At 47.6% G+C, this 25,689-nt stretch overlaps 1 protein-coding gene across 3 annotated transcripts in view; it reads right to left on the reverse strand.

Annotated features, from left to right (window-relative positions):
• The window catches only part of LOC140396161 (A disintegrin and metalloproteinase with thrombospondin motifs 20), a 529,969-nt gene that overhangs the window by 279,274 nt on the left and 225,006 nt on the right, over positions 1-25,689 (reverse strand). For all 3 annotated transcript variants that reach the window (XM_072484409.1, XM_072484408.1, XM_072484410.1), the window contains one exon: positions 20,553-20,657. In XM_072484409.1, the coding sequence (XP_072340510.1) occupies positions 20,553-20,657 (105 nt within the window). The remainder of the gene's footprint in view (positions 1-20,552; positions 20,658-25,689) is intronic.

Consider the following 25,689-nt stretch of genomic DNA (forward strand, 5'->3'; position numbering starts at 1 on the left):
ATTCGTGGGTCCTCAGATACTGAGGCAGTTCATGTCAACCAAGTGGCAGGCAATGACCATCTCCAACAAAAGAGAATCCAACCATTGCCCCCATGACATATAATGATATTATCCTCACTGAATTCCCTGCTATCAACATCCTTGGGGGTTACTGTTGACCAGAGACTGAACTGCACCAGTCACTGTGGCTACAAGAGCAGGTCAGAGGCTGGCAATTCTACAGAGAGTAACTTACCTCTTGACTCCCCAAAGCCTGTCCACCATCTCCAAGGTGCAATTGTCAAGTGATGGAATATTCTGAACTTGCCTGGATGAGTACAATGCTCAAAACACCAAGAACCTTGATTAATGTCATGTGATTCTTTACACCTATCGGAGGAGCAGAATTCAGTCTGAGAGGGCCCTTGGTGGGTTTCATGAGTCATTTGAAAGGGTCCCACTTGATTGGCACTCCATTCACCGCCTTAAACACTCACACCCTCTACCAATGACACACTGCCAGCAGTGTGAACTACATACAAAATGCACTGCAGCAACTCACCAAAGTTCCTTCGACAGCATCTTCCAAACCAATAACCTCTGTCACTGAGGAGGACAAGGGCAGAAAACACATGGGAGCACCATCACCTGGAGGTTCCAGTCCAAGTCACTCCCTATCCAGATTTGGAATTATGTTACCATTCCTTCACTGTCACTGAGTCAAAATCCTAGAAATCCTTCCTTAACAGCAATGTGGGTTTACCTACACTACATGGATTGCAGCGGTTCAAGGTAGCAGTTTGTCACCACCTTCTCAGGGGCAAATAGGGATGGGAATGAAATGCTCGTCTAACCAGCAATGCCCACAAACAATGAACAAAGAAAAAATGTTTTATTACAGTTGGATTCTTCCCTCTGTGTTTCCCGAAGGAGACTCATTGGGGCAGAATTCTCCCATCTGGGACAAAGTCTTGTGGCAGGAACGTGGAGTGTTTCCCGCTGCAGAGACCAGTGGGAAAACACACCAAATCTTCCGGCCCTGACCTCATTACTTATTCAGTCAGGTATTTTGTGCCGTGTTGTGTGGCGTAGTTCACCACTCTATCTGGATGCCATATTGGAAAAGCACCCATCATCACTGATCCACAATTGATGAGAGAAGATGGACTGCTAAGAAAGAAAAATGGATCTCTGGAAACATTCTGAGGCCGGAAGATGGACCTCCACATGACACTGAATCTGGAAGATCAAGCTGTAGATGTTCCCCCACCCAATGCTACGGTGGTCCGGAATTCACAGTCGCTGGTGGCCTCCATTCTAAACTCCAGCAGCAGATACAGGCATTGTTTAAGTGAATCCTGACATCTGCACGCCATGTTGTTCCAGACATACTCTGGACCAGCGAGTTTTCCCACTGGCCTCGTGGAGAAACAAGAGTGGGTGGAAGATTCTGGGCAGGCCTTTATCCGCATCACATTAGTGGGATGCAAATCAGTTTTACGCAGGCCTCTAGTGTGTTTTCTGATCTACCATGGCGGGAACCAGTAGAAGATACCATGGAAATTCATGCTGGTGTAAAACCGATTTATGAACAACTGCTAAATTCTCTCCCACCACCACTGCCCCCCTCCCCCCCCATCACCACCACCACCCCCACCTGCCCGCCACTGAGGCCATGGGAGAATTCCACCCATCATTTCTCAACAGGCAGACAGTCAAAATATATCTCTCAATCAAAGGTCTCTCAATCAAAGACCAGACCAGCAGTCAATCCTGGCACAAAGCCCATTGAAATTTTCATGACAAGTTCTTACGGACTGCAGCAATCACAAACAATTAGTTATGCTTACTTCCCGAGTTTCAGGCTGCATAGGTTATTTCAACAATTTCAGGTACCCATCAAACAAAACTGACCTGATTAAATTCTGATTACAAGCAGTCACAGTACCCAACACCTATCATATCCCTTTGCCACTATCACAGCTATTGTGCGCATATTTATTTCACTTCCTCCACGCAAAGCTACGAGTCCTGTTATAAAGCAACTAGTAGGGTTCCATTATAAATTCACTCTGGATCATCCACCCCGGGTTTTCATACCAAGAAATGCCATTACACTGCTTTGTTTAAGAAAGGTAGTAGGGATCATCCAGGAAACTATAGGCCGGTGAGCCTCACGTCAGTAGTAGGTAAATTATTGGAGAGACTTCTCAGAGACAGGATTTAGACCCATTTGGAAAGAACTGGACTCATCAGTGATAGACAGCATGGTTTTGTGAAGTGGAGGTCATGCCTCATTAACTTGATCGAGTTTTTTGAGGAGGTGACAAAGCTGGTTGATGAGGGGAGGGTGGTGGATGTTGTTTACATGGACTTCAGTAAAGCCTTTGACAAGGTGCCTCATGGCAGAGTGGTACAAAAGGTGAAGTCACACGGGATCAGAGGTGAGGTGGCAAGATAGATACAGGACTGGCTCGGTCACAGAAGGCAAAGGGTAGCAGTAGAAGGGTGTTTTCTGAATGGAAGGTTGTGACTAGTGGTGTTCCACAGGGATTTGGCTTGGGCCTCTGTTGTTTGTCATATACATAAACGATTTGGAGGAGAATGTAGCTGGTCTGATTAGTAAGTTTGCGGATGACACCAAGGTTGGTGGAGTGGCAAATAGTGCTGAAGATTGTCAGAGGATACAGCAGGACATAGATAGGTTGGAGACTTGGGCAGAGAACCGGCAAATGGAGTTTCGTCCAGACAAATGTGAGGTAACGCATTTTGGTAGGTCTAACATAGAGGAGAAAAATACAGTAAATGGCAAAACTCTTAGGAATATGAAAGTCAGAGGGATCTGGGTGTGCAGGTCCACAGATCGTTGAAAGTGGCGACACAAGTGGACAAGGTAGTCAAAAAAGCATACGGAATGCTTGCCTTCATTGGACGGGGCATCGAGTATAAAAACTGGCAAGTCATGCTACAGTTGTATAGAACCTTTGTAAGGCTGCATTTGGAATATTGCGCACATTTCTGGTTGTCACACTCCCAGAAAGATGTGGACGCTTTGGAAAGGGTGCAGAGGAGGTTTACCAGGATGTTGCCTGGTCTGAAGGGTCTTAGCTATGCGGAAAGGCTGAATAGACTTTGACTGTTTTCATTAGAACAATGGAGGTTGAGGCGTGACCTGATAGAGGTCGACAAGATTATGTGAAGCATGGATAGAGTGGATGGGCAGGCACTCTCTTCCAGGGTGGAGGGATCTGTCACTAGGGGGCATAGGTTTAAGGTCTGTGGGGCAATGATTAGAGAAGATGTGCGAGGCTGGATTTTTTACACAAAGGGTGGTGAGTGCCTGGAACACGTTGCCAGGAGAGGTTGCGGAAGCACATACATTAACGGCATTCAAAAGGCATCTCGACAAATACATGGATGAGACGGGCATAGAGGGATACGGCACGAAGAAGTGCTGAGGGCTTTGGCCAAGGGTGGTATCATGACCAGTACAGGGTTGGAGGGCCGAAGGGCCTGTTCCTGTGTTGTATTGTTCTTTGTTCTTGCTTGAACAAGGCTTTACTTTCATCCCAATAATCCTCCTTGTGGTTAAAACTGAGCGCAGTTACAAATGTGACAGAAAATCTTATATGTTATAGACACACAAAAAAACCTCACGGCACAGAAAGAAGTCATTTGACCCATCATATTATATGTGTGTGTGTGTGTGTGTGTGTGTGTATATATATATGATGCCTGAAAAAGAGCTAACCAGCTTAGTCCGTAGCCCTGTAAGGTTACGGCACCGCAAAACGCATAACCAAGTAATTCTTTGGAATGCCATGCCTCTCTGCGATCCTCCCTGGCAGGGAATTCCAAACCTCTGCCATCCTCTAATCATTCCATAGATTACTTTAAATCCAGGGCCCTACCTATGCATTCTACCTTGGTCTGAAGTAGTGAATTTTATATTTTGTTTCTTAAAAGTCAGCAAAGTGAGAGCAAAGGGATCATCCAACTCCTCACAGACATCAGCTCAGGCTGGTGATTTGGGTGACTTGAAAATTTGGGCTCTTGCATTTAAAGGCACAAAATGCTTTCAACAAGTGATTGAAGAGAAAATTGCTATTTACAAAAACCTAGTGATCATATTTGCGTTAGGAAGCATCTGCCAAGTTATTGTCAGTATTGAACACCTTTACGGGGGAAAGCAGAAAGAACAAGGAGCCACCTTAACCACACCTGCAACAAGATAAGAGGAGCAGCCGGTACACCTTCCAAGCCACAAATTCCCCTGGGATTACTGCTTCGTCAAACACGCAATCATGTTTGGTTTAACTGCACAGACTGAATGTTTTCAAGTGCAGCCCAAGGACCAGCGCTGAAGTGAGCTGTACAATAATTCAACTAATATATGGCCCAATGTGAAATAAGTTCAATGGGCACTGATACTCTTAGCCAGCTGCAGAGTTAGGGTTGCCTCATGGATTCCAGTTCACTAAAGCCAGAATCAAACTGACACCATGGCAATTGGCAAGTGGAAAATGTTCTAAATTTTGATCAAGTCATCGTGAGACACTGAGCCAGGAGACATCAACGTGGACTAATCCATAAAACAGAAGTAGTTAGTGAAGTGTTTTCCAATCTCTTATTGACCAGAGTTAACAGGAGAAAAGCATTAGTGAGCTCCAGAAGTTGTAACTGAAAGGCAGCACGGTGGTGCAGTGGGTTAGCACTGCGGCCTCATGGCGCCAAGGTCCCAGGTTCGATCCCGGCTCTGGGTCACTGTCCATGTGGAGTTTGCACATTATCTGTCCGTGTGGAGTTTGCATGTGTTTCGCCCCCACAACCCAAAAATGCGCAAGCTAGATGGATTGGCCACACTAAATTGCCCCTTAATTGGAAAAATGAATTGGGTACTCTAAATTTATAAAAAGAAGTTGTAACTGAAACTGTTATTGAATCTGAAGAGACAACTACAGTTTTAGTCATTCAAGAGGCACAGTGGTTAGCACTGCTGCCTCATAGCGCCAAGGACCCAGGTTCATTTCCGGCCTTGGGTGACTGTCTGTGTGGAGTTTGTACGTTCTCCCCGTGTCTGTGTGGGTTTCCTCCCACAGCCCAAAGACGTGTAAGTTAGGGGGATTGGCCATGCTAAATTGCCCCTTAGGGTACAAAGATTATGAGGGTTACGGGGATAGGGCGAAGGAATGGACCTAGGTGGGGTGCTCTCTCAGTGGGTTGGTGCAAACTCAACGGGACAAATAACTTCCATCTATTCTATTAGGAATTCTATTCGATGAAAGATCGTCCCAACTATAATAAAATCAAGAATATTTGACATCGCTGGAAATGTTGCAGCATGTGCCGAAATATCAATATCCAGGGGTGGCACTGCTGTCTCATGGCGCCGTGGACCCGGGTTCGATCCCAGCCCCGGGCCACTGTCCATGTGGAGTTTGCACATTCTCATCGTGTCTGCATGGGTCTCACCCCCACAACCCAAAAAGATCTGCAGGCTAGGAGGATTGGCCATGCTAAATCCCCCCTTAATTGGGAGGAAAAAAAAATTGGGTACTTTAAATAAAAAGTGTTTGTAACATCCAAAGCTGCAGGTCACTGAAATGTTCAGGAAGCAGTAACAAACAAAACAGTTTGTACAGTCAGTGCAGTTTCAAACATAGCTTTTACGTAGAATTGCATATAATCCTTGTGGTGAACCACTGTAATAGGAGATGTAAGGTAGGACCTGCACTACAGGTTCGCCGGTAGCTCCTACCGGCTGGCTCCGCCCACAGAGAACTGTATAAGTATGCATGACCTCCAGTGCCCTGCCATTTTGCCAGCTGCAGCAGGAGGCCACGCATCTGACTGTAATAAAGCCACAGTTGTACCCAAATTTAGTCTTTTTGCAATTGATCGTGCATCAATCCTACAGCACACAAACAGGCCATTTGATCGAACAATTCTATCCTGGTGATAATGCACCACTCAAAGGTCCTCCCTCTCTACTCCATCTAACCCCAACCTTTCTCCTTCATCCATTGGATGAATACATGAGAAAAAGCGAATACAGGTTGAGGATCCTTTATCCATGAATAGGAAAACTGAACACATCCACTTTTTTTGAACCTTATAGACCTTTAGCATAGGAACCCCAGGGCCCATGTGTGACCCAAGCCAACACAAATCTTGCTGACCATACCAGACGTTTAGCTTAGGAAGCCTAGTTGTTTGCCCGCACTTGACACAAACCAGGTACACTGTATTTATTATTCAGTGGCACATCTTACGTTTTTACCATTTTATTTACTTAAGACTATAGCTAGCCTCAGCTTAGCCTATTGTAATTCAAGTAGGCTATTGTAATCTTAAAGGCAGTATCCGAAAATCAAAATGGCCTGAAATTTAAAATACGATTGGCCCTGGCGAATTCAAATAACGAATACTCGGCATTTAGCAAGATACATTGAAAGACTGAGATAAAACTGATGGAATGGTAGGAGACTTGTGCGGAATATGAATACCAGCACATAGTAGCTGGACTTTATGGCTGTTTTTGTGCTGTATATTCTACTTAATATTACATGAACTAGCTTTGCCTTAAATGCATCAATGCCATTGGCCTCAGCCATTCCTTGTGGCAGCGAGCTTCACATCCTCATTACTCCATGAGTAAAAAGACTGTTCCTGAATTTCTTATTGGATTTTAAAAAGGACATCTTGTTATCATAAACTGTTCTTAACATTAATGACAAAAATAAAAGGGTCAGATTATTATTTTGAACTAATAGCTTTTATGCTTCATTGTCTTTTGAACTAAAAGACAGCTACAAATGATCACAGAATCTCTTCACTCCATCAAGTCTGTAGTACTTCTCTTGAAGAGCATGCTGCCGCATCCCACTTCCCTGCTTTATCCCCCTAACTTTTCACATTAGTTTTTTTAAGTTAACAATCCAATCCCCTTTTGAAAAACTTGATTGAACCAGCCTCCACAACCCTCTCAGGAAGTTTGCTCTGGACTCCAAAAACCCTCTGGGTAAAATAAAATTCCTCACATCATTTTATCGCTATTGGTAGTGGTTCATCTTCAACATTCCACAAGTTGGGACCGCAGCATCAAAACATGGAAATCCTTAGAAAAGTCAGCTCATATTTGACATGCGTACATTTATGCTTCACATATGCTTAAACTATTTCAGGGAGCAATAGTGAACCGTTATCTAGAGAGCCTAACTCAATTGATTGTCGCACTATTTAAAAGCATAGCATGCTTTTTGTTTTGTTAAATTTACATGGTGGTAAAGTGCTGAAGGCCTGTCGTAATATTGGGAATGTCGATATGGAGGCCAGCTGACCTACTGACCTACACTCCTGAATTCCTGATAGTGACTTCCAATGGGCAGAGGTCCCTGGCAGGAGCACAATTTTGTACATTTTATCCTTAGACATTGTTTGGAGAGAAATTGGAATTCTCTGAGATAACTTCTTAATGAAAGGCCTCATTATGTATGCTGCAATTCAGAGCCTCCACTTGGAAAAGTGCTATGTTGGGCACGATTTAGCTGCCTTGATGTGAAAATCCATGTGAGTCGGTTAGATCGCGGCAGCAGCTTAAATCAGGAACCTTACCAAGCGGTGTTCCCAACGGCAGATTCCAGAACTCACCCAGGGGGCAGCGAGAAAACAATAATCAATATTAAAATCAATCTCCATCTCATTAACAAGATGGCCACCCAATCTAACGGCCTCTATAAGAATCAAACGGGCTCATCAGTCAGAGACCTGTGCGTGACGATTAGTACTGGTCCACACAAATGAACAACAGGCGCCTGGGGGGCGGGGGGGGGGTTCCCAGGCCATTGGAGGCCCTTGGGACATAGAAGGGTGATACCCGGGCACCCGGGCACTTGCACTGCCCAGTTGGCACCCTGGCACTGCCAAGGTGCCAGGGTGGCACTGCCAGGCTGGAAGGAGCACTGGCAGGGTTCGGGGCCCAAGGGGGGTGATGTCCATGAAAGAAGGGCTGGAGTGGGGGGGATGAAGGGTGGGGGTTGAAGGGCAGGCATGCATCGCATCCAGAATGTTGGAGGGGTGCAAGGTGGGGTGCCGGAAAGGGGGAGGCTAAAGGCGATGTGGGATGGCCTGAAAAGTAGGGCGCTCAGCGACCTCACGGTGGGGTGGCCTCACTTGGGGGGTGGGGGTGATTTGGGTGCAGGGGGGGTAATGCCCATCTGTGCAGGGGTGCCACTGCCTGTGTGTGTGAAGGACCCTGAAACTCACTCTGAGATTGGGACACCCTTCCAAAATGGCGGCCCAATCTCCGAGAAGCCGGTCTGGCCAGCGTGCTCAACTCCTCAGTGCTGAAAATATTTCCAAGTGTGGCCTTGCCCAGCGAGGAACTCACCAGGGGCCAAAATAAATGACTAAATGCCATTCGAAAGCAGCCAGGAGCTCGCCAACGCGTCCGTCGAGGAGTTCGCGGGAAACCTAACTCGCTATGGCACTTTGAACTTGTCCCGTTCAATCGCGCCCGTTATATTTAGAACTGAAGCACATTATCTGGGGAAGCTTCAAGTGCTTAGTGATTTGAACATTCAGACATTCATTTGGACCAGTTAAACTCATTTCGAGCAGTTAGTTGCGTATATTAACATGTGCAGTTTTTGGAACATAGGTATGCATTGCAAAATAATACCATGATTACTTATTATTGCACACTCGACAAAACCTCCCCTAATACAGATTAATAGGCCAGCCTTCTTGTATCTTAAGATAAAAACTGAATACTTAAGATATCCACCTAAGTGGGATAAATGGACATGTCATTATGGTGCCTCTTAGGTATGTAAATTGAAGAAATCTATGCATTCCATTCATATAAATGACAACAATAAAATCCAAGTCCTTGCACATGCATCACCAAAATCTGCAAACAGTGTTAGCTGATTATGATTAGTAGAATTATTTATAATACATTAGATCAACCTCAACCACACTCAACAATGTGAAATTTATATCGCTGCTTCAGATTGGCCAAGGTTTTGAACATATGAATTAGGAACAGGAGTAGGTCACTTGCCCCATCGAACCTGCTCCACCATTCAATCAAATCATGGCTGATCTGATTGCAACTTCAACCCCACATTCCTGCCTCCCCCCGATATCCTTTCACCCTCTTGTTAATCAAGAATCTACCTAGATCTGCCTTACAAATATTCAAAGACTCTGCTTCCACTGCCTTTTGAGGAAGAGAGCTCCTAGGCTCATGATCCTCGAAACGTTAGCTCTTTTCTCTCCCTACAGATGCTGCCAGACCTGCTGAGATTTTCCAGCATTTTCTCTTTCCACATCTACCCTGTCAAGCCCCCTCAGGATTTCATATGTTTCAACCAAGTCACCCTCTTACTTTTCTAAACTCCAGCCCAGCCTGTCCAACCTTTCCTGATAAGACAACCCGCCAATCCCTGACATTAATCCAGTAACCCTTCTCTGAACTGCTTCCAATGCATTTCCATCTTTCCTTACATAAGGAGACCAGTACTGTACCAGATGTACCAAGGCCCCGTATAAGTATTCCTACTTTTATATTCAATTCCCCTCACAATAAACAATAACATTCGATTAGCTTTCCTAGTTACTTGCTGTACCTGTTTACCAGCCTTTAGTGATCGTCGAGCTCTGTGCCAATGCTTATTTCAATTGGTTGCCCTCAAAGTGTTGGACATTAAACCAGGGATGAAGGGTTAGGTGGATAATTGTCTTTCTTCTTGTCCGTGTAAAAATACTTTACCTCCATTTTAAACAAAAAAGCTTTTTGTAAAAGGCCAGTGACCCGCCCAATGAGAATCTGGAACTTATTACTGATTGAATTATCCGAAGATTAGCAACCGTCTAAAAAGAATAAAGTAGCCAGGTATTATCTGCAAACTAAGGAACAATGTATATCAAAGATGTACACCTTGACAAACAATAAATTATAGGTAAATAAAGCAGTGTTAACTGAACCGAACTACACTGCACTGAGATGAGCCAGCAACAAACACACTATTCATTCTGCGTATCATATCTCAAAGGGGAAAAGATAAGAGAAACATCAACCCATCAACAGTTTGAAAAGTTAACATAATTTTAGTCTATGAGGAGAGCTGTTTGCGTCTCTATCCTTTTGAAGGCCACTCCACAGCAATGTTTTGCTTAGTGGTTTATGTTTATTTTCCAGACATCACCATGCTTGCTGACATGCTTTCCTGGTGGTCACAGACCTGCAGCAGAAGAAAGCCTGCCGCCACTTTTTCTTGCTGTTACAACTGAGGCTGTTGCAACCCATCTGAGCTTTGAGAGTTCCAGCAAATCTGTCCCATTTCATTGGCTTCAGTAGCATTTGGACTTCGCAGGTTATCAGGAGCTGTTGTTTCAGAACATTTTGAACAATCCCCCCCTCGTGTCCAGGCAATAAGACAGCAGTGCAGGTTTTATTTTAATTCTCTCCACGGGGTTAGAAACGTAAAAAAAACCTGCAGTGTTGCTTGCTAGACAATGATGCTTTACTTTTACTTTCCACCAAATGTGGTGAATGCATTCACCTAAGTATGAACTGTCAGAATAGTGCTGTGACCTATGACCTGGAAATGATGATACGGCCTACTCCCAGGTACTGTACTGGAACCCGGTGGGCCCGCCTCTGGCTCCGCCCTCACCGGGGCAATATATAGACCGTCCACCTGTGGGTGGCACTCATTTGTACAGCTGACACTGGCAGGCGAGTTCATGGATAATAAAGCCTAATGTTCACTCGTTCTCACAGTGAATTGATGGTATAACAATTTATTATCCATCGACAGCACCATGGAAGCTGCTCTAAAGCCAGATAAGCTCAAACTCGACGCGCGAGCGACAGAGGCCAAGGAGATCTTCGAACATTGGCTTCGCTCTTTCGAGGCCTACCTCGAGCCCTCCACAACGCCTCCCACGGAAAACCTCAAGCTGCGACTCCTCCACGCTCGGGTGAGCCATCGAATCTCCATGATGATAGGGAAAGCTGCCACGTACGAGGCGGCGATCGCAACCCTCAAGACGCATTTCGTGAAGCCCGTAAACTAGGTGTTCGCCCGACACCTTCTCACTACTCGTCGTCAACGCGCCAGGGAATCGCTGAACGAGTACCTGGAAAACCTGACTCTGCTCGCAAGGAACTGCAGCTATTGGGTTGTGACGGCGGAGGAACACATGAACCTACAGATCCGGGACACCTACGTGGCTGGGGTCCGATCGAAGTACATCAGGCAGCACCTGCGGGAAAACGGGACCTCTGACCTGCGGGACACAGTAAAACTAGCCACCTCGTCAGAGGTGGCCTACCTGAGCCTCAGTGCGTTCCTCGCGGGCCCGGCGAACCCCTCGTGGACACCATCGTCGCGGCCCCCATCGGACCCGACTACATCACAGGCCTGTGCCGCGCGGCTGCCAGTCCAGACCGGGGAACCGCAGTGCTACTTCTGCGGTCAGGGTCAACACCCCCGGCAGCGTTGCCCAGCCCGCACAGGGACGTGCAGCGACTGTGGCAAAAAGGGATACTTCGCCAGAGTCTGTCTGGGCCGACCTAAAGCCCAGAAATCGAAAACTCACCAGGCCCGACCCATGGACTCGCAGGCCCGTAGACCCCGCAATGTGGCTACGTGCCTGCCCGGAAAGCTCCCTTCAGACGCGTCATCAGCCTTGTGCGACTCGTGGGGGCTGCCAGCTCCAACACAGCCGACACGTGCGACTCGTGGGAGCTGCCATCTTGGCCGTTGGCTCCGGCACCGACTGACACGTGCGACCGATGGGGGCGGCTATCTTGGTCGCCATCTTCGATCCAGCCCGACACGTGCGACTCATGGGGGCCGCCATTTTGTGACCCCGATACCGCCGATGGCGCAGTCACCCTCGACCAGTCGCAGCCAAAGCACTTGAAAAATTCAATGATGGTCGTCCGGGTCAACGGGCAGGAGATCCCCTGTCTTATCGACTCCAGGAGCATGGAGAGCTTTGTTCACCCTGACACGGTAAGGCGCTGCCCCCTTCAAATCTACCCCGCATCCCAAACAATCTCCCTTGCCTCCAGATCCCATTTGGTTCAGATCCGGGGGTACTGTATCGCAAATCACGTGATGCAGGGCGCCGAATACGCTCGTTTTAAGCTGTACGTCCTCCCTCACCTCTGCGCCCCCCTACTGCTCGGATTAGACTTCCAATGCAGTCACCGAAGCCTGACCCTTCAGTTCGGCGGACCCTTGCTCCCCTCACGGTATGCAGCCTCGCGACCCTCAAGGTCTCCCCCCCTTCGCTCTTTGCGAACCTCGCTCCCGACTGGAAGCCCATCGCCACCAGGAGCAGGCGGTACAGTTCCCAAGACATGACTTTTATCAAGTCGGAGGTCCAGCAACTGTTGAGGGAAGGGAACATCGAGGCCAGCAACAGACTCTGGAGAGCAAGTGGTGGTCGGCCGGACCAGGGAAAAGAATCGGATGCTTGTGGACTACAGCCAGACCATTAACCGGTTCACGCAACTGGATGCGTACCCCCTCCCCCCATAGCGGAGATGGTCAACCAGATCGCACAGTACCGGGTGTTCTCCACGGTAGATCTGAAGTCGGCCTACCACCAGCTCCCGATCCGCCCGGAAGTTCGCCACTACACTGACTTTGAAGCAGCCGGCCGACTCTTCCACTTCCTCAGGGTCCCCTTCGGCGTCACTAACGGGGTCTCGGTTTTCCAAAGAATGACGGACCGAATGGTGGACCAGTACGGTTTGCGGGCTACATACCCGTACTTGGACAATGTTACCATCTGCGGCCATGATCAGCAGGACCATGACGCCAACCTTCAGAGGTTCCTCCAGGCCGCCCAGTCCCTCAACCTCAGATAAAACAAAGAGAAGTGCGTTTTCCGCACTACCCGACTGGCCATCCTCGGCTACGTTGTGGAGAACGGAGTCCTAGGGCCCGACCCCGACCGTATGTGTCCCCTCACGGAACTTCCCCCTCCCCACAGCCGCAATGCCCTCAAACGATGCCTGGGCTATTCTCCTACTATGCCCAGTGGGTCCCTAACTATGCGGACAAAGCCCGCCCACTGATTCAAACCACCACATTTCCCCTGATGGCTGAGGCCCACTTGGCCTTCAGCCGCATCAAGGCCGACATCACCAAGGCCGCAATGAACGCGGTGGACGAGTCCGTCCCCTTTCAGGTAGAGAGCGATGCGTCAGACGTCACACGGGCCGCCACAGTCAACCAGCAGCAAGCCAGTAGCATTCTTCTCTAGAACCCTCCACGCTTTCGAAATCCGACACTCCTCGGTCGAGAAGGAAGCACAAGCCATAGTGGAAGCTGTGCGGCACTGGTGGCACTACCTAGCCGGTAGGAGGTTAACCGTCGCCACCGACCAGCGGTCAGTCACCTTCATGTTTGACAACGCACAACGGGGCAAAATTAAAACTGACAAAATTTAGAGTTGGGGGATCGAACTCTCCACCTACAATTACAATATCAAGTTTCGTCCTGGAAAGCTCAATGAGCCCCCAGATGCCCTGTCTCGTGGCACATGCGCCAGCGCGCAAGATGACCGACTTTGGGCTGTCCACGATGACCTCTGTCACCCGGGGTCACCCGGCGTACCCACTTTATTAAGGCCCGCAATCTGCCCTTCTCCACCGATGAAGTCAAGGCCATGACAAGGGACTGCCAGGTCTGCGCGGAGTGCAAACCGCATTTCTACCGGCCAGACAAGGCCCACCTGGTAAAGGCCCCCCGGCCCTTAGAGCGCCTAAGTATTGACTTCAAAGGGCCCCGCCCCTCCACCAACCGTAATATATACTTTCTAACCGTCGTCGATGAGTACTCCCGCTTCCCCTTCGCTGTCCCGTGCCCCGACATGACCTCGGCCACTGTGATAAAGGCACTGCACAGCATCTTCACACTGTTCGGTTTCCCTGCGTACGTCCACAGCGACCGGGCACATTGTTCATGAGCGATGAGCTGCGTCAGTCCCTGCTCAGTTAAGCCATCGCCTCGAGTAGGACTACGAGTTATAACCCGCAGGGAAACGGGCAGGTGGAGAGGGAGAACGCGACGGTATGGAAGGCCGTCCTTCTGGCCCTCCGGTGGAGAAGTCTCCCGACCCCCCCGCTGGCAGGAGGTCCTCCCCGACGCCCTCCACTTCATTAGATCACTCCTCTGCACAGCCACGAACGAAACCCCTCACGACCGTTTGTTTGTCTTCCCCAGGAAGTCCATCTCTGGAGTCTCGCTTCCATCCTGACTGACAACTCCGGGACCTGTCCTTCTCTGGAGGTATACGAAGAGCCACAAGAATGACCCCCTGGTCGAGAGGGTCCAGCCGCTGCACGCCAACCCCCAGTATGCCTACATCGCGCACCAGGATGGACGGCAAGATACGGTCTCCCTACAAGACCTGGCGCCAGCTGGTACCCCTGCCAATGCGCCTCCCTAGCCGCTGCCTACCGCCACCTCCAGCGCGCCTTAGCCCCCCCTGGTCTCCTATATTGTCCCGCGCTGGCACTGCCGCAACCCACCATCCCCCTGCCTACCCACACCCCTCAACTGTCTCCGACACACCGGACTGAAGCTCAAGCTCCAGACACAACGCCCCCCGGAGTCACCACCTGCAACAACCGTGCCCGCCGCATCGCCAGAGCTGAGGAGGTCTAAAAGAACGATCCGGCCTCCAGACAGACTGAATATTTAATGACCCCACGTCACCTCTGCTGGATGGATTTTTTAATAGGGGGTGAATGCATTCACCAAAGTATGAACTGTCTGTATAGTGCTGTGACCTATGACTTGGAAATGATGATACGGTCTACTTCCAGGTACTGTACTGGAACCCCCTCTGACTGGCTCCGCCCTCACCGGAGCAATATATAGGCCGGCCACCTGTGGGTGGCCCTCATTTGTACAGCCGACACTGGCAGGCGAGTTCATGGATAATAAAGCCTAATGTTCACTCGTTCTCACGGTCTCACAGTGAATTGACGGTATAATACCAACTTTTGCCATTTCTCTCTAATGCACTGACTGCCTGTTAGGACATTGATCTCTGTGAGCTCTTCCAGCACTGTACCCTCTGAGAATTCTGCTTGCTTCCATCTCCGATTTCCTGACCCCAACAATTCACTAGTTTCAGCTGTCCAGGCCCTAAACTCTGCAATTCCCTCTATAAAATACTAGGCTGAATTCCCCGGTCCCTCAGTCACGTGTTTCTCAGCAACTTGCCGCTCGCTGAGAATCCCGTTGCTTGTCAATGGGATTTCCCATTGAAGTCAGACAACTCACGCGTGGGGGTGCACTGCCAGTGGGAACAGGAAATGCCAATGGCCAGAGAATTTATTAATAATAATAATAACAATAATCTTTGTTGTCACAAGTAGGCTTACATTAACTGCAATGAAGTTACTGTGAAAAGCCCCTCGTCGCCACAAGCCCCTGTTCGGGTAGACAGAGGGATAATTCAGAATGTCCAAATTACCGAACAACACGTCTTTCGGGACTTGTGAGAGGAAACCGGGGCACCCGGAGGAAACCCACGCAGACACAGGGACAACGTGCTGACTCCGCACAGAAAGTGAACCAAGCCAGGAATCGAACTTGGGAGCCTGGCGCTGTGAAGCAACAGTGCTGACCACTGTGCTACCATGCCATCCTTTATTCTGGCCTACCTCTTTCTCGTCCTTTAGCCAAACTCTTGGTCACCAGTACCAATACGATCTGATGTGGTTTGGTAGTAAATTCTGTCTGACAATGTTTGTGATGTGTCTTGGGATGTTTCAGTCCACGAAAAGCACCATATGAACGCAAACTGCTGTAGTACATTGCACTAATGGCTGTATCTAATGTTCTGACCTTTTGCCTTCATGCCATATCTTAAGTGACAGATGGTTCCATTGGAGGTCCTCTGCCATCACAGCCAACTTTGTTAAGATCAATAATAGGAAATGATGGAGGAATAATACAGCAGCTTGTCTTTTACCCTTAGCAAGTTTATTCTTCATGCAGCTCAGTAGAGTTGTAAATGTCGAATGGTTCCCCAACCCACAAACTTACCCGCTGTGTCTATTTATAATCTTTTGGAGACTGAGCCAATGATCGTCACCTATTTTTAAGAATGCAATTGGCTTAACAATGTAATGGCTAAGGCATGAGATTGCTGATACATTGACAAACTTCGCATGAGAGCAGTGAGTGCTGAAACGTAACTCCACCACAAGAAGATCGCAGCCAACTTTTCAACTGGCGCACAAAAACATTTCCAATGGAGACCACTTGCAAATCCAGACTGCGAGCTACAGATCGGTTGTCCAATTGTAGCACCCCAGCACAGTTGCAGGTCAGATCAACTAACTCAGCCCAGCCCAGTGAACTGGTGATGCCCCAGTCAGAATATTTCAGCTATTCAGTGCCTGAAGTCAATGATTTATCAGAGATGACCAGTCCAGAAAGGATCCCATCATTTACTGTGATTTGTGTTCATGTGAAAAACGGAACGAGATGATAGATGTTTATGTTCGATCTCCGCAATGCTTCAGAGACAAATGTGATTTGAGTATTCAGTACTGAACTGCTGATATCACCAATTGGCATCGGAAATCAGCAATGTTGCTGATCTGGACTGATATGGCCACCATTGGCAGAAGGCTTCTTTCCAATTCTTTTCGCCCAAACATGGCCAGTCTTGAGAGACTGAAGAGATTCACAGGTGACATGCTTCTTCGAAACAAACATTTGCAGAGATATTAAAGCTTCCCTTACCAAAAAAAGTGTTCCTTTAGCTGACATTTAGTGACAACTTTGATAAAGAAGCTCCGTTTAATTGTGTATGCATTTTATTTATTTTGTACCCGAACTTTGTCAGAAATTCCAATGGACATTTACAGATCCACTTATTGGAACTTGATGCTGAATTTTAGGTTTTAAAAATGTTTGTATATTTTCCTCAGGCCCATCAGTTGCATCAATTATTTTGTTTGGTGATTGCAATTAACTAACAGGGTTTTGAAGTTTAGTGCAACAGCTGTATATCCTTTAATGGTTTGGGCGGTTGCCCAGACTGTGCAGTTCCTCACCAGAGTACCTTTTTCTGCCACTGTCAGCATGCATGATAAATAGTCAGCACTGTTACTGTCAGATACGCAGCAGCACCGTGACTGTCGAACAGGCATGGGAACAAAGGAACATAGGACATAGGGACAAGACTTGGGAGCAGGAGTATGGGCCCTTCCAGCCTGCTCCACAATTCAATAAGATAGTGGTTGATTTGGTTGTGGGCTCTAATCCACTTTGCCCTCTGTCCTCCATAACCCTCAATTCCCTTGTCTATGAAAAATCTGCTCAACATATATTCAATGACTCAGCCTCCATTGCTTCGTGAGGACGAGGATTCCACAGGCTAACAACCCTCAGGGAACAAAATCCTCATCTGAAAAAGGAGACCTTTTTCTTGTTAAACTGTGTCCCCTGGTTCTAGTTGTCATGACATGCAGACATGCAGATAATGATATACAGACAGGCACAGACAGGCAGCTAATGAACACAGAGAACAGGACATGACCAATGAGCAGGCAGGACACTCAGGGGTGGTATCTCACTATAAAAGGCACGAGACACTCACACTCCGCCTCTTTCCACTGATGAACATCTACAGAGTGAGTCAGGGTGTATGTACAGTATCACACCTCCAGCACGTGTCTAAGAGCTAGTCTGGTTCAGTCAGACAGAGTAACCACACTTAGGTTAGCAGAGAGAGGAACTCATAGAGAACTGTGCTACTGGTTCAATAAATCAGATTGAACTAACTTCAAGGTCTGTAGTATCTTTTGGTTAAAGCTGCATCCAGTTGCAGCCTGTGTTATCCCAGAGTACATAACACGACATGCTACCAGAAGACTGCTTAATCTAGGTGGTTTACCTCAGTCCGTTCCGTGATGACCAGCGAATGTATCCCGGCACCATGGAGAAGATTCAGGCTCCTCACCAGCTCAGGACATTGGCAATCTCAGTGCCAATTGGCGGACATTCAAGCAAAAGTTTCTGCTGTACATCGAAGCTTCAGATCTCGTGGGTGCGTCTGATGCAAGGAAGATCGCGCTTCTCCTCTCAACAGCGGGTGATCAAGCCATCAAACTCTTCAACTCTTTTCACTTCACTGAAGGCCAGGACAAGACAAAGTTTCAGACCCTCCTGGACAAGTTTGACATTCACTGTGAAGTGGACACCAATGAAATCTTCGAGCGCTACATATTCAAACAGCGTCTACAAGGTAAAGATGAATTTTCAACTCCAACTTAACTAACCACCACCTCTCCGGCGGTCGACAAGGATCAGACGCAAGTCCCAGAGGCTGGACTTATGAACATTTGTTTTGTTTGCAATGCTCTGTTTTCTCACATTAGACAGCTGTCTTCACATGTAAATACATTCACATATACCGTCGCTTGTAAATATGTTAATATATGCCACCACATGTAAGTATGTTCCCATGTGCCAACAAAACATTTTTAAAAAGGGGCGATGTCATGATATGCAGATATGCAGATAATGATATACAGACAGGCACAGACAGGCAGCTAATGAACACAGAGAACAGGGCATGACCAATGAGTAGGCAGGACACTCAGGGGTGGTATGTCATTATAAAAGGCACGAGTCACTCACACTCTGCCTCTTTCCACTGATGAATATCTACAGAGTGAGTCTGGGTGTATGTACAGTATCACACCTCCAGCACGTGGCTAAGAGCTAGTCTGGTTCAGTCAGACAGAGTAACCACACTTAGGTTAGCAGAGAGTCGAACTCATAGAGGACTGTGCTAACTGTGCTACTGGTTCAATAAATCAGATTGAACTAACTCCATGATCTGGAGTATCTTTTGGTTAAAGCTGCATCCAGTTGCAGCCTGTGTTATCCCAGAGTACATAACACGACACTAGTCTCTCCCAAAAGTGGAACCGGCCTCCCAGTATCTACACTATCAAGTCCCCTCGGGATCTTACATTTTTCAATAAGATCCCTCTCATTCTTCTGAACTCAAGTGGGTATTGGCTCATCCTTTCCTCATAAGAAAAACCCCTCATCCCAGGAATGAATCGGTGGACCGACTCTGAATTGCTTCTAATGCATTATCTCCTTCTTTCAAACAAGAAAGCTAAAACTATACCGATGTGGGCTCACAAGGCCCTGCCTAGTTGAAACAGCCCTACTTTTGTATCCCATTCTCCTTGCAATAAACAACAACGTTCTATTTGCCTTCATTATCATTTGCCACACTTGTATATTGATTTTTTGTACCAGCACACCCAGATCCCAAAGTACCTCAGAGTTCTGCAATCACAGCTAGATATACAGCTGTCTGTGGGTCTATAGGATAGGCAGCAGCATTGGGAGTGTAGGTCCCACAGATGGCAACACTGTCACTGTCGGCTATGTTAGACAGATAGCACAGGCCCTGAAGGACAGGCAGAGAGCACTGTCATTGGTGCAGACAAGAACAACACCAAGTGATAATGCGCTGTTCTCGACAAATTTTCAAGCTTCAGAGCTATCTTTGCAGGAGGTCTTGTGATAGCATCCCTGCCTCTGAGCCAGAGGCTCTGGGCTTGAGCCCCACCCCGGGACGATGGCCAAGGAGGGTGGGTTCTTCACATGGTCAAACAGGATCACGAGCTGTTTCCTTCTAGTGAGGCTGGCAGCACCGACTGCCTCTGCCACCACTTCCCAGGCGCTGTTTAGGCTTGAATCAGCGGCCCACCCTGGGGAAGAGGGTGTTCCCCCTCTCCCCTGGCATCGAGCAGTGCGCCCACATCAGACTCCCAAAATTGGGGGTGGAGGGGTGGGGCAGGGGGTGCAGGTTTTCTCTGAGCTATCTTCGTGGCTGCAGTGAGTGTGTGGTGAGTGGAGCGCTTAAAAACAGCTACAGCTGTCAGGCTCTTTAGCGCTAATTCCAGCCCCAGTGGTTACACCATCCACTGGGCTGGGATTTGCTTCCAATTGTCACCGGCAGAGTGTTGGTCCATTTGTATATCGCGGAACGAATAGCACCCCCAACGAAAATGCAAATCGCACGTTATTCAGTCCCAGCGGGAAGACAGTCTCCCAAACGGAGGATCCAACCCACTAATTTTTGCAACAATAATAGATTTTGTCAACACAAATTGTCCCCTTACTTGGCCAGTCAAAAAGCATTGACATACTTTAAAAACACATTGTTTTAATAAATATAGTGCACTATGATCATATTCATCATGTATAACAGACATACATTCAACCATTCTGTGAACCCTTAGATACACTGTCAGTGCTGCTGATGGAGGGACTCCAGTCTCTCACTCTCAGCTCCATCTTAGACTCTAAATGAGCCCGCCTCCACCAATTTGCACCAGCGGCCTATCCAAATGAACAGGGATGTAAAGTCCTGCCTCAGTGTATCAGCAGCTCACAGACTTCAGTCTCTCTTGAACCCAAGTGTCAGATATAAAAACACTTCAAATCCTCTGGGCAGACATCCTGCCATTTCAGACAAATTCTGCAGCTTACCATTCCATGGCCACAGTCAGTCCCGTCAGCCAGCGGCATGTGCTGTGTTCGGCAGCCCCTGTGTACCCCTTCCACACTCGTGCACCACAGGCGTTTACATTGTTTCTGCGTGAAGAATGAGTTGATTTGTCATGTGGTAACTCTCCATTTTGTTTTATAACGCAAAGATACATTGTGCAAACTCACCTTCTTTATTTTTCAGTTCATTAAAAACAAACATGAATGCACTCTCGTTACCAGGTGCAAGGATGGGAGAGAACAGGTGTTTAAGGGCTTTTCAGCTATGTTTTCTTTTCAAAGTTATACTTAGCTGCAACATATGGAGCTGGTCAGGTGACAAGAAAATTAATGCTCATTTTTAAAATGTCATCAGACCTCCCAAGACAAGTTTCATATCACTCTTGTACTTCATCCCAGCATGAAACATTTACAGCACTTTGAATTTTCAGATCAAAGGTTGCCAGTCTGAAACTTTATAATGGCTTCCACCTCCACAGATGCTGCCTGACCTGCGGAGTATTAACGGCATTTTCTGCGTCTATTTCAGATTTCCAGGATTCACATTCTGTACTTGAATTTTAATTTGGCTCCACCGGTTTCATCTGCTTTTCTTTTGAAAGCATGAGGAAAACCATTTCAAAACAAGAATTTGGGCAATTAGTTCAAGTAACAAACTGCCAGGGTATGGCAATAATGCATGTGGAGTGCCGGAATTGGGACAGGATATGGCCAGTGGATCCCGGGAATGGCCCCGTCGGTCGTCACGCCTTGTGAGATCCTCTCGTGAGGTGTTGCAAATTGTCACAATGGGCAGGACCCTGACTTGAAGAGTTAAGTGAGTTTAAAAGCTCACTTCACTCTGCCGACGCCTTGGGTATGTCCGAAGCTTAGGGGATTCTGGCCGTGATTTGCCGATGTCATGTCCACGGTTTTAAAGACAAGGGTGGCACCGAGTCCAGAGGTGCTGATTTTTGGAGTGTTGGAAGACCCGGGAGTCTAGGGGGCGATAGAGAGGCTGACGTTTTGGCCTTTGCCTCCTTGTTAGCCGGGAGGCGGATCTTATTGGCGTGGAGGGACTCAGAGCCCCCAAAATGGGTTAACGACATGGCCGGGTTTCTCAGGCTTGAAAAAAATCAAGTTCGCCCTCTAAGAGGATCAACGTTAGGGTTCATCCGGAGGTGGCAGCCATTTATCGACTTCTTCGGGGAAAATTAAGCAGGTACAATAGCGAGCGGGGTAGGGGGAGAGTTTAGTTTAGTTTAGGCAGGATCTGCAAGAGGAGGAGAAGGGACTGGGGATTTGTGGGTATAAGTCATGTTGGCTGTGTATAGTTGTTGGTTGGGGGGTGTTAATAACTGAGTTACGTTTACATTTGTATTTATTGTTATAAAATCATAAATGCCTTAATAAAATGTTTTAAAAAAAACTCTGCCAACGCCAGATTGAACCGACTCTCAGGAACCATTGAGGAGACCCCAGCTGTTTAGCACTGGCCCCCAGAAACAGGGGTCAGGCAGAATGGCATGTTTGGGGGGCCTCCCAGATGGTCTGAGCACTTGGATGGCTGGTATCTAGGCACGGTGGTACCCTGACACTGCTGATGCCACCTGTGCACCTTTGCACTGCCACCCTGACATCCTGACAGTGCCATCCAGGTGCCAGTCTGGCACTACCAGTGTGCCCATGTGGCAATGCCAGGCTGACAGTGCCAAGATGCCCAAGTGGCATTTTGCCCACACCAGGGATCGGGCCCTGGAGTGACCTGCCCATGTGAAGTGGGGTGTTGGGGGCTCAAGGACTCCCCAATAGGTGAGTTGGGGCATTGGGGGGTCTGGGGGTTGTGTTGGGAGGTCAAGAGATCAGGGCGGTATTTCTCCTCCTGCGGCTGAGTGAGGCCTTGGCTGGAAAAAAACGAGTGCCGTTAGATCGTGGGGACGTTCCCGGCGTTACAAACGCCCAGAACAACTCCTCTAATACCACCCAAAATGGTTAGTTTCGTGCCCAGTATCTTCAGGAGCTGACGAAATAAGCAAAGACCTTATACTTATTAAGCATCTTAAAGAACCTGACAGCATTACAATGTGCTTCACAGTCAATGAAGCATGCCTAAGATGTAATTACTGTTCTAATGTAGGGGAAAACAACAAATATATGGGATCAGCAAGATCCCACAAATGAGCAAACAATAATGATATTATTTGGGGGAAAATAACAGCCAGAAATCCATGGAGAACACCCACTTTCTGAATAATTCCACAACATCTCTCATATCTTTGGACAGTGGGAGGAAACCGGAGCACCCAACGGAAACCCACGCAGACACCGGGAGAAAGTGCAAACTCAACACAGTTAGCCTGGGACGCTTGAGTTGTGAAGCAGCAGTGCTAACCACTGTGCCACCATGCCACCCCTTACGAATCCAGACCCCCCCAACCCCTGCTGTATTTCCACATGTCCAGGAAACACAGAGCACAGCAGTTAAATTCAGAAAGTTGTTAAAATAGAGGCACACAGCTTCCTTCAAAGATGTCAATGGCAGACCTACCTCCTGGAGCTGATTGGTCACCTGTCCCTAAATTGACACACTCCATTAAAACTGGAAGTTGGTGAGTTTAAAGGTGGATTGGATTTGAACTTTATCCTGACCTGACTCAAACCCAGTCCTCTTTGAGAGTTAGAATTGTTCCCATTGACACCAAGCCCTAATTTAGAAATTCCCTCCTTAATCCTCTTTCTGCTCTATCTCCTTTACGTTGCTCCTTAAATTGACCTCATTGTTCAATCCCTTGGCCACTTCCCCTATAATTCCTTCTTTAGCTTTGTGTCAGGGCACTATCCAAGGTTTAGCACAGTGGGCTAAACAGCTGGTTTGTAATGCAGATCAAGGCCAGCAGCGCAAGTTCAATTCCCGTACAGGCCTCCCCGAACAGGCCCCGGAATGTGGCGATTAGGGGCTTTTCACAGTAACTTCATTGAAGCCTACTTGTGACAATAAGTGATTATTATATCAATCTGAAAGGGGCTTCAGTTCAATTTATTACACTATTGATGATAACCTACCACTAATAGAATGGATTAACACTATCACCAGTGTTTAGTGCCAGGTTCTGAAAATACCACTTCAAAAAAACCCTAATTGTTAGTTTAATTTATGATATCACCCACCGGAGGTGACTTTAATTGCCACAAACACCATCAAAATCCACAACAAAATCACTAACATGTGGGATGTGTGGCTGGAGCAACTTAATTACAGTAGACACCATTAATCCCACCATTTTAATAAGCAGGGATCCTGTATCTCACAGCACCTCTGCATGTGCTAGCAGGCGGCAGCTGGATCTGAAACCCCTCCAGATAGAAATCTGCCAGCAGACGGCAGCTGGATCCGAAACTCCTCCAGATAGAAATCTGAGCACACACTTTTCATAATAGTTTACAAACTATTTTTTTTTTTTTTTAATTGAGCTGTTGGTTCCGTAAAGAAACATCTACAAAAGTGTGGTTCACAGTGACCTCAAATAGATCACATTTCAGTTTTTGATTTGGTCGAATGCATTGAAGCTGGTGTCTGTGATTTGGGCCTTGGTCCATATTTGTTCTTTCCAAGCCTTGTGCCAAAGCCAATTGTTTAGCACCCGTGATACAAAAAGAAGCACTTGCAAAATGACTTAATTACTTCTGCGGGAAAACCATTCATTGGACTGCAGAGGAAAATAGTTTTCCTGACTAAGGAGCGGGGAAAGCCTGAGTCTATGATAGCTCTTTGACTCATTTTCACTGTAGAAATGCTTCCAACGGTAACAATGGCCTTGATAGTTACTGCAGTGACGTTTCAGAGCGGGAGGAGTTTTGGATGCAAGTATGGGTTTCACCCAATGCCGGGATTTTTAACTCCAAGGCTGGCTTGAATTTGTTTTTTTCAGAGTCCCTGTCCAACACCCAGTTCGATTAACATCTTTGGCTGCCTGTCGAGTGGATAAGGCTACAGCTCATAGATCGGTTTAAATGGCAGGGGTAGGGGTGCAGTAGAGATTGCTGGGGGGGGGATGTGGAGTACGGTGAGAGGGGTCAGTGATCGTGGGGAGCCGAGTAAGACCATGGCGGGGAAAGATGGGGGTTGGTAATTGCAGGGATCAGGGATGATCGCGTGGGAGATTGTGAGGATAGGCCGAATGGATTGAAAAGGGGCTATTTTGCAGGATTAGCTTGTTGCACATTCTTGATATACACTCGTGTACATTTCAGCCCACAAGCAATGCTGTAAAAGCCCCAACCTTGGATCATAGATCATAGAATTTCCTTTGCAGAAGGAGGCCATTTCGCCCATCGAGTCTGCACCGGCTCTTGGAAAGAGCACACTGATTAAGCCCATGTATCCACCCTCTCTCCGTAACCCAGTAAACACCACCTAGTCTTTTGGACACTAAGGGACAATTTAGCATAGCCAATCCACCTAACCTGCACATCTTTGGACAGTGGGAGGAAACCAGAGCACGCGGAGGAAACCCACACAGATACGGGGGGGGAAAGTGCAAACTCCACACAGTCACCCGAGGCCGGAATTGAACCTGGGACCCTGGAGATGTGAGGCAGCAGTGCTAACCACTGTGCCACCATGCCACCCCTTACGAATCCAGGCCCCCCCCCCCAACCCCCCCTGCTGTATTTCCACATGTCCAGGAAACACAGAGCACAGCAGTTAAATTCAGAAAGTTGTTAAAATAGAGGCACACAGCTTCCTTCAAATTTGAATGGCAGACCTACCTCCTGAGAGCTGATTGGTCACCTGTCCCTAAATTGACACACTCCATTAAAACTGGAAGTTGGTGAGTTTCAAGGTGGGTTGGATTTGAACTTTATCCTGACCTGACTCAAACCCAGTCCTCTTTGAGAGTTAGAATTGTTCCCATTGACACCAAGCCCTAATTTTGAAATTCCCTCCTTAATCCTCTTGCTGCTCTATCTCCTTTACGATGCTCCTTAAATCTATCTCGTTGGTCAACCCCTTGGCCGCTTCCCCTATAACTCCTTCTTTAGCTTTGTGTCAATCTTTCAGTCTGATTACGGCGTTATACAAATGCAAGTTGTTGTCCCTCATTGTAGCTGCTGTTTCTTCCAATACTATGGAACGGTC

The sequence above is a fragment of the Scyliorhinus torazame genome, chromosome 19, assembly GCF_047496885.1.
Source record: "Scyliorhinus torazame isolate Kashiwa2021f chromosome 19, sScyTor2.1, whole genome shotgun sequence".
Lineage (NCBI taxonomy): Eukaryota > Metazoa > Chordata > Chondrichthyes > Carcharhiniformes > Scyliorhinidae > Scyliorhinus > Scyliorhinus torazame.